Source organism: Carcharhinus amblyrhynchos, chromosome 2, assembly GCF_965287045.1.
Source record: "Carcharhinus amblyrhynchos chromosome 2, sCarAmb.v2.hapA, whole genome shotgun sequence".
NCBI lineage: Eukaryota > Metazoa > Chordata > Chondrichthyes > Carcharhiniformes > Carcharhinidae > Carcharhinus > Carcharhinus amblyrhynchos.
In genome coordinates, this window is record NC_137325.1 from 136098680 (window position 1) to 136112909 (window position 14230).

The 14230-nt window shown below is 40.5% G+C and overlaps 1 protein-coding gene across 7 annotated transcripts in view; it reads left to right on the plus strand.

The window, feature by feature from the left end:
• The window catches only part of kmt2ca (lysine (K)-specific methyltransferase 2Ca), a 491907-nt gene that overhangs the window by 306565 nt on the left and 171112 nt on the right, over positions 1 to 14230 (plus strand). For all 7 annotated transcript variants that reach the window (XR_013889503.1, XM_080213017.1, XM_080213041.1 and 4 more), the window contains exons 8-10: positions 7265 to 7427; positions 8683 to 8854; positions 10711 to 10825. Coding sequence is in view for 6 of the 7 variants with exons in the window: in XM_080213017.1 (XP_080069143.1) it covers positions 7265 to 7427; positions 8683 to 8854; positions 10711 to 10825 (450 nt within the window). In the remaining variant the exon portion in view is untranslated. The remainder of the gene's footprint in view (positions 1 to 7264; positions 7428 to 8682; positions 8855 to 10710; positions 10826 to 14230) is intronic.

The following is a 14230-nucleotide window of genomic DNA, read 5'->3' on the forward strand; positions in this document are numbered from 1 at the left end:
TCATCCGGGTCATTTATGAAAATGACAAACAGCAAGGGTCCTCGAACAGATCCGTGGGGCACTCCACTGTGACCGCCCTCCATGCAGAAAAAGACCCATCCACAACCACTCTCTGCCTTCTGCAGGCAAGCCAGTTCTGGATCCACAAGGCTAAAGCCCCCTGGATCCCATGCCGTCTCACCTTCTCAAGAAGTCTTGCATGGGGGACCTTATCAAACGCCTTGCTGAAGTCCATGTAAACCACGTCTACCGCTCTTCCTTCGTCAATGTGTTCAGTCACATTCTCAAAGAACTCAACTAGGCTCGTAAGGCACGATGTGCCCTTGACAAAACCATGTTGACTATTTCTGATCATTCTAAACTTCTCCAAATGCTCATATATCTTGTCCCTCAGGAGCCTCTCCATCAGCTTACCAACCACTGAGGTCAGACTCACCGGTCGGTAATTTCCCAGGCTATCCCTGTTCCCTTCCTTGAAAATAGGAACCACATCCGCAATCCTCCGGAACCTCTCCCGTCTCCATCGATGACGCAAAGATTATCGCCAGGGGCTCTGCAATCACTTCCCTCACCTCCCACAGTAACCTGGGGTGCATCCCATCCGGTCCCGGTGACTTGTCTATCTTGATAGAGTTTAAAAGTTCTAACACGTCCTCTTTTAATCTCATACAATTCTTAACCTCTTCAGTAATCCACAGATGGCTCTTTCTTGCTCAGTTTTTCTTTTCCGGTGTGATGTATTTTTGTTGAACATTTTTGTACTGTTTCAAACTAATATTTATAGGACACCACAGAACACTGGGGTTTTTAATCTCCTGTCCATCTCAATGTCAGGCTCTTTGAGCTTGCTTCGCATACAGTGCACACCCATTACTTTCTCCTCTTCATACTTTCACATTCGTTGTTCCGTTTTAGTTCAGGAGGATTGATTTAAATTCTCAGTCTCACCAATGATAGTCATGATAAAATGCACAGCTATTTTGACACGCAGGAGTTAGTTGGGTGCAGTAAAGGCAAGATTGAGTAAATTGCGGAGATGGTGGTGAGACAATACAGTAGAGGAAAAGGAGTGAAACGTAAGGAAATAATCAAACAGAAGGAGATGACGTAAGAGAAAGTGAAGGAGGGGAGAAATGGGTGCAGGATGTGAATGTTAGGACTGGAAAGTGAAGGAGAAATAGAGACATTTATACAAACTGGGATCAGAATTTATAAACAGATGGTGCTGTGCCAGAAAGAGCACCCAGATTCACAGAACATTTCATGAGACTAATTTGCATGGTATCATACAGCACAGCCTGATTTAAGTTAGCTGCTATTGCTGAATGTTAAACACTACAAGAAACTGATTTTAGCAGAGTGGGGTCAGCAAAAAAGGTTGATTATTGAGAAATTACATCTCTGGATGCGATGCACAATATCAATTCTCTATGTTTTATTTGTTGTATCTTATAATAGAGTAGATTTTTAATGCTCCTCGAACATCGCATGAGTTTTTCTGACAGACTCCATTAACTTTCTCTAATTACTGAGACTCGAAACATTCCTTTCAATCACTTACTCATTCTCCACATAACTGCTGCACTCTTTCTCACAGTGTTGTACTTTTTTTCCTTTCCATTTGCCTAGAATTGGTCTCCCCAGTAGCAATCAGCTTGAAAGAATTTGAATTCAACATCGCATGGCCACGTCCTTTTTTTTTGCAGCTTTGTTCATTGATGCTGACAGTCAGTAGAAGTTAGTCCCACCATGCAGTTAGAAATCATAGAAACCCTACAGTGCAGAATGAGACCATTCTGCACAGACCACAATCCCACCCAGGCCCTACCCCGATATCCCTACATATTTTACCCACTAATCCCCTCTAACTTATGCATCTCAGGATGCTAAGGGTCAATTATCATGGCCAGTCAACCTAACCCGCACATTTTTGGACTATGGGAGGAAACTGGAACACCTGGAGAAAACTCCACATAGAATATAAGAACATAAGAAATAGGAGTAGGAGTAGGTCATCTAGCCCTTCGAGCCTGCTCCGCCAGTCAATAAGATCATGGCTGATCTGAAGTGGATCAGTTCCACTTTCCTGCTTTCTCCCCATAACCCTTAATTCCCTTGTCTGTCAAAAACCTATCTACCCGTGACTTAAATATATTTAGCGAAGTAGCCTCCACCACTTCAATGGGCAGGGAATTCCAGAGATTCACCACCCTTTGAGTGAAGAAGTTCCTCCTCAACTCCGATCTAAACTGCCCTCCCCTTATCTTGAGGCTGTGCCCTCTAGTCCTGCTATCCTTCCTGAGCGGGAAAAATCTCTCCACCTCTACCCTATCCATCCCTTTCATTATCTTATATGTCTCTATAAGATCCCCCCTCATCCTTCTAAACTCCAACGAGTACAGACCCAGTCTATTTAGTCTCTCTTCATAGTCCAACCCTCTCATCTCCGGTATCAGCCTCCTCTGCACTCCCTCCAAGGCTAAAATATCCTTGCGCAAGTGTGGCGACCAAAACTGCACACAGTACTCCAGCTACGGTCTCACCAGTGCCCTGTACAGTTGCAGCAAGACCTCCCTGCTTTTATATTCTATCCCCCTTGCTATAAAGGCTAGCATTCCATTTGCCTTCTTGATCACCTGCTGCACTTGCAGACTGGGTTTTTGCGACTCATGCACAAGGACCCCCAGGTCCCTCTGCACCGTAGCATGCTGCAGCTTTTCGCCCTTTAAATAGTAATCCGTCCTACTATTATTTCTGCCAAAGGGGATAACCTCACACTTGCTAACATTATACTCCATCTGCCAGGTCCTCGCCCACTCTCTCAGCCTACCCAGATCCCTCTGCAGACTTTCCACACCCTCCACGCAATTTGCTTTACCACTCATCTTCGTGTCATCAGCAAATTTCATCACCCTACACTCAGCCTCCTCTTCGAGATCATCTATATAAATGGTAAATAGCTGAGGCCCCAGCACCGATCCCTGGGGCACTCCACTAGTCACCAGCCGCCAATCAGAATAGCACCCATTGATACCAACTCTCTGCTTCACCAGATTACCAGACAGTGATCCAAACTGGGAATCGAAGCCAGGTCCCTGGAGCTGTGAAGCAGCAGTGCTAACCACTGTGCTACCATGCCACTGAATGATTCTATGATTCAGTTAATATCTTTAAGGAAAAAAAATTTAAAAATTGTTTGAAATGCTCTTGAAGTGGAAAAACACCCAGTTTTCCTAGCCTTGTGGAGCTATGATTTCAGATCTCTGAATCATAGTGTTGTCGTTATCCCTTTAACCAGTGCCAATTGTTTGCTAACATCAGCCAATTATGTACTAATTTTGCCTGAGCACCCCACAGCTTTGAGCTGAATTAGTCATCTTTCATTAGAAAATTTATAAAATGTCCTTTGAAAAGCTCAGGAGCAACATTTTACCACAGTCAATTTTTTTGCATTTTTCTTCAAAAAAACCAACGAATTCATATGATCATAGAACGCCTACAGTGCAGAAGGAGACCATTCGCCCATCGAGCCTGCACCAACAACAATCCCATCCAGGCCCCATCCCCATAACCCCAGTTATTTACCTTGCTGATCCCCCGACACGAAGGCCAATTTAGCACATCTTTGCAGTGTGGGAAGAAGCCGGAGTGCCAGAGGAAACTTAGATACTGAGAAAATATGCAAACTCCATACAGTCACCCGAGACCAGAATTGAACTGGGTCCCTGGTACTGTGAGGCAGCATTGCTAACCGTTGTGCTACAGTGCTGTCTACAGTTGGGTCAGGTAGGATCAGTGTTTACTTGGTACAGGCAGTTAAAGACATCAACTTCAAGATCCTGATTAACAATGCTTAAACAGCTTTGCGCCCTCTCATAGAAACATAGAAACTAGAAGCAGGAGTAGGCCTTCACGCATGCTCTGCCATTCATTTTGATCGTGGCTGATCATCGAATTCAATTCCTGATTTCCCCCCCCACCACCCCTTCCCACATAACCCATGTTTCCTTTATCCCCAAGAGCTGTATCTAATTTCTTGAAATCAGACAAAGTTTTGGTCTGACTTATGTTTGGTGGTAGTGAATTCCACACATTCACCACCCTCTGGACACCTCCCCAAATTGGGAACATTCTTTCTGAATCTATCCTGTCTTAACCATTTTAAAATTTTATAAGTTTCTGTGAGTTCCCCTCTCACTCTTCTAAACTCCAGTAAATATAAATATTCCTAATCGACTTAGTCTCCCATCATAAGACAGCCCTTCCATCTCAGAAATCAGCCTGGTAAATCTTCGCTGAACTTCCTCTATAGCAAGGACATCCTTCCTCAGATAATGACATCGAAACAACACACAGTATTCCAGGTGTGGACTCACCAATGCCCAATATAATTGCAGCAAAACATCCCTATGTTCAAATCCGCTTTCTGTGAAGACCAACATACCATATGCCTTCTTTACTGCCTGCTATATCTGCACGCTTACTTGCAGCGACTGATGCACGAGGACTCCATGGTCTCATTGAGTATCCACCTCTCTCAATTTACATCCATTCAAGTGATACCTGTCTTCCAATTATTGCTACAAAAGTGGATAACCTCACATTTTTCCACATTATCCTGCAGCAGCCATGCAGCTATCCACACACTCAGCCTGTGCAAATCACACTGAAGCATCTCTGCACTCTGCTCACAGCTCACCCTCGCACCGAACTTTGTATCACCTGCAAATTTCGAGACAATACATTCAGTTCCATCTTCCAAATCATAATGTGAACAGTTTGGAGTCCTAGCACAGATCCCTGTGGAATCCCACTAGTCATTAACTGCTGATCAGAAAAAGACCTATTTCTGCAAACTCTTTGCTTCCTACCTGCTCACCAGCTTGCTATCCACCTCAAGATATTACCTGCAATGCTTTAACTTTACACAGTAGTCTGTTATGTGAGACCTTGTTGAAAGCCTTTTGAAAGTCTGAGTAAACAACATCCACTGGTTCTCCTTGGTCAACTGTACTAATTACATCCTCAAAGAATTCCAATAAATTTGTCAAGCATGATTTTCCTATTGTAAATCCATGCTGGCTTTGTCTGATTGCGTTCCAAATGCTGTGTTATGAAATCCTTGATGATGAACTTTAGCAACTTCCCGGTACCGACGCTATGCTCAGTAGTCTGTAATTCCCTGTTTTCTCTCTATCTCCCTTATTGAATAGCGGGCTTACTTAGCTACCCTCCAATCTGTAGGAACTATTTCAGAGTCCAAAGAAATTTGGAAAATAAACATCAATGGATCTACTATTTCCAGGGCCACTTCCTGAGTACTCTGGGATGAAGATGATCAGGATCTGAAGATTTTAATCCACCTTCAAAGCCATCAATTTTCCCAGAAGCATTTCTCTACTGATGCTGATTTCTTTCAACTCCTCACTAAAACTTGTTTCTCTCAGCAGTTCTGGTACATTATTCATGTCTTTGTGTGTGAACACATGAAAAAAGTACAAATTTAATTCCTGAGCCTTTTCTTTATTCCTCATAATGAATTCTTCCATTTCTGATTGTAAGGGGCCTACATTTGTTTTTGTCAATAACTTTTACAGTCAGTTTTTATGTTGCCCACTAGCTTACTTTCATACACTCTTTCCCTTATTAATCAATCCCTTGATCCTCCTGTGTGGATTCCCAATGCTGCCTAGCACCTTATGTTCCTTTGACATTAGCTGTCTTTTTCCTTTTCACCCTGCCATCATACGCCTGCCCTCTTAAACTACCTTCCAAAATCCCTTCAGCTTAACCATTACCTTCTATGTTTTTAAAAGCTTATTTGGGATATTTTTTGAAGCCTTACAGTTTACCTTGTTTTTCTCTCTTGCCCAATTTTCATTCACGGAGAGGCTTATAGAATCCTACAGTGCAGCAGGAGGCCATTTGGCCCAACGAGTCTGCACTGACCACCATCCCACCCAGGCTCTATCCCCATAACCCTACACATTTAACCTAGCCAGGCCCCCTGGGGCAATCTAGTATGGTCAGTCCACCTAGTGGATCTTTGAACTGGGGGAGGAAACCAGAGCACCCTGAGGAAACCCACGCAGACACAGGGAGAATGTGCAAACTCCACTCATACTGTGACCCATGCTGAGAATCAAACCCAGGTCCCTGGCACTGTGCTAACCACTGTGACACTTGTGCCACCCGATGTTAATTATATTTCCCTCCTGCTCAGTGTTAATTATATTCCATAATCAGTAAAATAAGTGATCTGGAAAGGTAAGTATGAACATCTTTGAAATAAGATTGCAAGAAGAGAAGGAGATACAGATTTAAAAGTTTAAAAATATATATATATTTGTGAGAAAGGGAATGATTCCACGTGATTTCACACGTTTATCCTGAAAACCTGAGTAATTATTTACAGAACCAATTTTTTTTGCAAATGTAATGTCAAACTGTGTCTTTGTTAAAGTTATAATGACATTTGCATTTGTTTTTTCTATTGATTTGTGTAAAGGTTACACAAACAAAGAACACTTCTTTTTTATTTGAGGGCCTGGCTCAGGAACTGCCAGAAACGTAGGTAATTTATTTCACCTAAAGCTATGTTTATTCAAAAACTTCTTTTAAAATACTGAGGTAAACAGTTCATTATATGGACCCTGAAATCTTCACCTCTCATCATTATTGTGGCATCCTGACTCAATGCAATTGGATATTCACGTGTACAATAAGTACATCTGAACATACTGGGTGGGATTTTCCAGTCGTGCTCACTCCAGTGCTAGAAAATCCCACCCAAGGCCAGTGGACCTTTTGCATTGTCCGTATCCTGCCCACTACGATTCCCATGATAGGCGGGATGGGAAAATTCCACCCATTGTCTCCGATTCCTGCATCACGTGATTATTGACGAGTTTATTGGACATTGTGTCACAATTGAAGGCAAAAGGCAACTGCTTTTATTTGTTGTCAGATATCACTTACGTGGTTTGCTTGTTAGCATTTAGTTTTTTGATTGAGCATTGTACCAATTGTTAGCGTTTAAAAAATATCAGATTTTCAAGCATTCCTGTGGAAATGATCCAATTTGTTGGAATTCTTTTGGTGATTTTGCAGTTTAAATGTAAATCTTGAAGCAAAATGATTATGGCTGTGCATGGATACATACCATTCATATGATTATGAATGCCCTTTACTTATTACAATTTATAACTTCTAGATTTTTAAACAAAATCATCCATTTAAATAATCACCTGATATTTTATTTCAGCATTGTGCGTACTGTAAGCACCTTGGAGCCACCATCAAATGCTCAGAAGTGAAATGCAGTCAGCTGTACCATTATCCATGTGCAGCTGGAGCTGGTACATTTCAGGATATCAAGACGCTCACTCTCCTCTGTCCAGAACACATTGATCAGGCTCCGGAAAGATGTGAGTGCAAGCATATTCCAATTCCTGCTCCATCTATGATCTTTTCCAAACACTGGTTGATATTCTAGAACCATTGAAATATGGCATTGAGTCAGTGCAAATTTTAAGATCTAAATCCAACCCAACTCTTAAGTAATATATGTAACAGAAGTTAACTGTAGGTTTCGATCAGATTGACACGATGTTTTTAAAAACTAAGCTAGAATTGTTTTTAATGAATTATGTTGTAAACATGAAGGCGATGGGGGTTGGGTTGCAATTTCCTTCTTTCCTTCTTCAGGTCTTTTGAAATTACTTGTGTTTCTATTTAAGTCTGATGTGAATGACAGTGCAACTTCGGAGAACCTTGGTGTGATAGCCAAATCTGAACTTCAGTTTTTGCTGCACCATCGTGCCTTTGTTTTAGTACCTAATTAACTGGCTACTTTACTGTTCCCCTGACTTCGCCAAGGAAGCCAATTAATTTTCTCTGTGGATTTTTTGTAACTACCATCGATGCTGTTCTTTGTTTAACACATTGAAAGCCACATGCCAAGTAATCTTAGTTGAACAATGTATTTATTGTCAAACTTACGCTTTTTTCCAACCATGGTAACGTGCAATATTAATATTCAACAGCTGTTGACAGCCCTTTGGAGGCTTGCAAGCATAACCATAATCCATGTGTACAGCTGGATAATAAATGTGGCATCTTGTTAACCACAAGTGACATCCCAGCAGGGACCCATCATATCCTCACCCAACCTCAACATTCAGCCTACTATTTCCAACAGGAATGGAAATCCAGATTGATTTTCATTTTCTCTTTCCAAAATCCCCCAAGTTAGGAGATGCTGAAGTCAGTTGTGACATCTCAGTGCACACCACATCAGCTAATGAGATTGAGACTAAATTTTTCCTGGATGATGTCCACTATCGTATAGCATGTTGTCTGAAGCTGATCTGTGAACCAACAAGAATTGTCCAGCTAAAATTGAGCAATAGGCTGCTTGTTGCTTTTCATGTGTTGAGAAATGAGAAGTTTTCAGATATTGAGTTCTGTAGTTGGCTGGTTTATTGCAACTTTCAGATACTAGGACTTGTATATATCCTTGTTCTTGATTTGAGCGTAACGAGTAACCATGAAATAGATGTGCGTGTGTGTTGTGTATGTGTGTGTGAGGAAGTATATAAATAAATAGAAAATTACTGTTACTTTAGCTCATTTTGACTTCAAATTGCACTCAAATATTTTTTGTTAATATTTTGTTCTTAGCCAAGGAAGAAGCAAATTGTGCTGTTTGTGACAGCCCAGGAGAACTTTTAGATCAACTTTTCTGCACTAGTTGTGGACAGCATTACCATGGAGCATGCCTGGACATAGTTGTGACACCTTTGAAACGGGCTGGTTGGCAGTGCCCAGAATGCAAAATCTGCCAGACCTGCAGGTAAATTCGATATTAAATGCTTCCCTTTTAATGTGGGTGCAAGTTTTCAAAGTTTAAAATTGCAGAGCTTCAGCCAAGATTTGTGTAACACATTTCATATAAATTACGTAAATGTGCGAATTGAAGTAAAACATGGGGCCAGGGAAACAATTCGTTCTAAGTTATCAATATGGTGAAATGAAAAAATATTCCTGCACGCAAAGTGGAAGAAAAATTATTTTACCAAAGTCATTTTTAATATTTTGGCTAAAAAATTGTTTCATTTAACTCTGTACAAAAAAAATGCACCTTAATTTTAACTTTCGTTCTTCTGTATTCATGCCAAGCTCTCATATTCATTGAAACACAAATTCCACTCTGTGGAGGATTGTGCCAATAGCATTCAAAAGATTTTCTTTTAGGAATATGTTTTTTGTTTGTTATCTGTGGCTTCAGAACTTCTCATCTGTTATATCTCTGTGATGTTGTCAGTTAGCATTGACCCGCAAGAAATTTAGATGCAGGTGTGTTTGTCCTCAATTACCTTGGTCATAATTTGCAAAGCTACTTAAAATAAAAGCATAAGCACAGCATTTTGTTGTTACTGACAGAACATTCACAGAGTTTTGGTGAGAGTAACAACTTTGTAACTTTCTAAACTTGCCCATTCGTATTAAATCTCAAAGTCTCTTTTGAAAAAAAGGCATGACACCTTTTGCAATTAATGCATTTTCAGGAAATATTTTGATTTCTCAGATATAAAAACCTGCAGCTTATTTACCATCACTTATGCTGCTGTGTACTTTGTGCTATGGAAAATAGTGATACTTTAGCTGTTTTGTTTTAAGCGTATTCTGGTCACCACACTTTAGGAAGCGTTTGCGGCGCCTCAAGAGGGAGCGGAGCTTTACCAGAATGGCTCTGGGAATGAGGAATTTTATCTATAAGGTCAGGTTGGAGAAGTTGGGGCAAAGGACATCGAGAGGAGATTTGAAATAAGATTGATACAAGTGTTTAAGATTATGACAAGCTGGGATAAGGTAGACAAAGGAAAACTTTCCATTAGCTAATGGTACAAGGACCAAGGGACACGTATTTTGACTTTTGAACAAGAGGTACAAGGAGGATGTAAGGAAGAACTTTTTATGCAGTGAGTGGTGGTGATCTGGGGCTTGCTCCCTCCAAGGATGGAGGAAGTGAGGATGATGAATGAAATTCCAAAAAGAAATTGGATGGCTACTTGAGGGAAATAAACTTAGAGCTATAGGGTTGGAGCAGGGGAAATGGGACTGATAGGATTGCTTTACTGGGGGTTAACAGAGACTTGATAGTCCGAATGATTTCCTTCTGTTTCATTATGATTCTATAGTTTCAATAAATGACCAGGTAAATCTATGTATATTTATATTGTGGAACCAATTCAGCCAAAGCTTCTGCATTATTGCGTATGAGACCATGTGCTTTGAGCCCTCTCCTTAATAATGTACTGCAAGTTCTTCCATTGAAGTCGAGTTCCTCTTCTAAAGGTGATAGAGGATTGCACAGGCTAGCAAGCAGTAGTCACGATACAGGCTGCTGTGCGATAGGTTCAGTGCATTTGTAACTAGAAAAGATTGTCATTGCATTGAGTGGCAAGAAAATATATTAAGTGTTTTAAAAAAAATCTCTGATATATGTTTTAGTCTGCCAGCTGAAGTTGGGACTGTTACCAGTGGCAGTGCTGTGAAGTAACTATACAACACAAGATTTGTTTGGTCTTCCTTGTCACCTCTGAGGGTTTGAAGACCTGGGGCTCTTTACAAGTTTTGCAATTGAATGACTAGTTTGTTTTTTCAAGGAAAGTGTCTTTAAATTCATCTTTTTTTTAATCCTTTCAGACATCCAGGTGATGACAGCAAAATGTTGGTTTGTGACCTCTGTGACAAAGGCTATCATACATTTTGCCTCCAACCAGCAATGGAATCAATACCTACAAATGGCTGGAGGTGTAAAGTGAGTGACAATTTTAATCTGCTAGTATCTCATTTGGACAGTTAGCATTGCATTTGACTCAACAAAATTTGATAAATTCTTACGAAGGTTCAGAAAACAATCAAAATAATTTTTGTATTTAGACTATAATATGTCATTGAACCTTCTCTTCTCGCCATCACACCTGCCTACCATGCACTTCCTAAATGTTATTTTTACTTTGGGGCTGAAGCTATGGGCCTTGGCTGCATCTTATCTGCACCTAATGGAGGACTTTTAATACCCCATTCCGTGCAGAAACCTGGTAGTTAAAATGGAGTGAGAGGCATGCCTTCTACTCATTTTAACTACACCATTGCACAACCAAGGAGTGCTATTTGTAGCTAGTAAGGTCTGCAATTGAATATAGAGATTGAATCCCAATGACAGTATCAATCTGAGGCTCAAGCTAGAAAAAATGGTGTTTACCAACCAAGCCAAAGCTAACAGGAACTAGATCTAGGACCAAAAGAGGCCACAAAAGGTAAGTTGATAAAACAAAAACATGAATTTTATTGTTTTCTTGCAGACTAGGAGGAGCCTCCTTGCCCCAGGCCTCCTCTGCCAATAATGGAACCTGTCGGACTCCTGCATCCCTAAAGACCAGTGGAAAGGCCCATTCCCAGCGACAGCCTACTACATGCTTACTGGGCCTAATTGTTAATATTTGCTGGGTTTCCTCGGTTCTGCTCTAGTACAAGTTGTCTTTTTGCTATACAGCATTCCCACCTGGCGCTTGAACACAGCTCTGTATGTTTTATGCTGTTCATTTCAGCTGTTCAACTTTCATGTCCCTAAGTGTTTTTCATTCTACTAAAGTCCTGAATTAGTGAAAAATTAAATTATTGCATAGATTTTTAAAGGTTTGGCAATGTTTTATAAAGGGAAGAGAGAGCTGTTGAAAAATATCTGGGAATTTTGCGCAATAGTATTTTGGCCACCATGTTTTTTACCTCAGTCATCTCAGATTGCCCAACTAAAACCAATAAGGTGGAATCATTTTTCAAAAGTAATGCAAGCCTATTTTAATTTATCCACCAAATTGCCCACCACCTGTTGAAAAATAACCATTCAGTTGAGTTTTACCTGAGAGGTCACTGGTCAGGGTCTGGGACTCAAGTTTCTGGATCCAAAACTTTGCTGCTTGTTTTTGGCTTATGTTTATCTTTGGTGCATTTTCATGCTGACCAATCCTGTTCCTCACTTCTTGGAGGCCTGTTGTGAGATTAAAGTCATTTCTCAACTCTGTGCTTGGACAATATTTGTTACAGCACAAGAGGCTGGGGATGGTTGCCAGGCAGGACTGAGAGTTGGTTAATGATTCTGGATCCACGTTCCTTGAGCAATATAATTATTCCATTTCTGCTGACTGTTTGCTTTTCTTCCTCCAAGCAACTTTACAGTGTTGAAGTCAAGACTAGTCACACTATCATACACAATAACAACTCACATTTATATGGTGTTTTTCATGAAGTGTCCCAACATGGTTCTGGGCGAGAGCAGTAGGTACAAAGCAGGGAATTGGGCAAGTGACTGGGCAGAAGGTCAAAGAGGCCTGTTCTGAGACTAGAAAAGATGGGGAAGCAAAGAAGTATAGGAAGAAATTTGTAGAAATTCTGGTACTATGTAAGGTTTAGAGGGTGCAAGCTGAGATTTTGGAGCCAGCAGTTTGTGAAGATAAAGACGACGATAGACATATTACCAGTACAAATTTAATGTGTGAGAAGTTGGTGCCAATAAAAGTTGGCAGGTACAATGCTGGTAGACATGGCAGAATATGAGCTGATAGAGTTTTGTGTAAGTTGCCAGCAGAGCGAGGGAGTCCAATCAGAAACATGTTGGAGAAATAAAATCTTGTCTGCTACTTGAGTTTGTTAATTTGTTTGACATCGAGGCTCTGGAAACCTCCCCTCGTATAATCATTCTTTCCTTTACCATTCAAATTTCAGCTTCTTAAAAACCCAAACTTAATGTTCGCTCTTCCTGGTTTGTCTCATGTTCTTTCTTTAAATTTAACTGAAGCAGTGCCTACATTTATTTCTTGGTTCTCTGTTTATATTATTGTGATTTTATATGCTACAAGTTATGCAAGGTAATGACTTTCTCAAACTGTGCTCTTGCACCCTTGGGCAAGCAGATGGTATCCACTTGGTTGTATCTAATAGCTAGCTAAGGTTGGCAACTGAGCATGGGTATTGTTGGTTTGCAACTAGGCCCCCAATGTGTGATTAGTGCAATTTATTAAGAGTGTTATTTCTTTCTAATACCAAAAACATTTCCAGCTTTCAAAATATTTTTCCTACATGTAAAAGTTGCCCAAATGATTGAATATTTAACAAACAAAATAACAACAGAATTTGCTTGGTTCATGGAATAAATGAACTTGTATCGCTTAGCTTTGAATTTGGATGTCAAACTCTTCAGAAGTGCTTACAATACTTACTGTAGGTATTTTGCTCCTTTAGTCTGAAACTGGCCTTCTTTTCATGTCTCCTGCTCATGTCTCTGTCAGTGTTATTTTTTCCTCCAATTTTCAGGTACAGTGCTTCAGTAATAGTTTTTGACATATGCTGTAAACACAGGAGCACCTGTCAATCACTGCAGCATCACACAAGGGAGCCTTGTCCCCAGAAGCAATGTGAGTTTGTGCCTGCAGTTCCCCATATAGCCCTCTGATATGTGCCTCCTGTCAGCACAATAGATCTGAAGCATGCTGTACAAGTATAACTTTAACTGGTTAACAATTTGACTTAGGTGCAAGTCTACATCACAGAATTGCTTGTAATTTGAAAATTTGGCACTAAATGGCAGTCTGATTTGGGGAGGGGGTTGTCTGAGCATGACTGAAATAGAAAATTCTTCTGTTGAGGTGGGGTTGGGGGAGGGTGATGCTATTGTGAGGTTGGATGCAATGGAACCTTTGACTCTAATCTGTGAGCTTTTCATACTGGCATTGGGTTTCAAAGTTGGCATAAGTTTTTGGTCATTTTCTAGCATCAGTTTACAAGTCCAAATATTAACCTCCTATGCAAAAACTAAACTTAAATTGCATTTAATTTCTTATTGAATATCAAATCTTCAAATACTATGTACTGCCACTTGGCTAAAGCTGTACACTGCCTTTTAGCATAGGGAATGCTGACCTCAGTGCTCAGTAGATGAATACAACTTGTTAGCAGGCTGAAATTAGATTTTTAAAATTGTCTCTTTGATTCTCAGATACAAATTTAAAGATTTGAATGTGATGGACAGACTGAACAGTGATTGCTCCTTCCTCATTGTCTTCATTTTCATGTCTGTCCAGATTTCATATGACAGCTTCTGGACTCTCTTCCACTAAAGGGCCCAAAGTCGTACACCAACTCCTGATGGAACCTTTCCTAACAA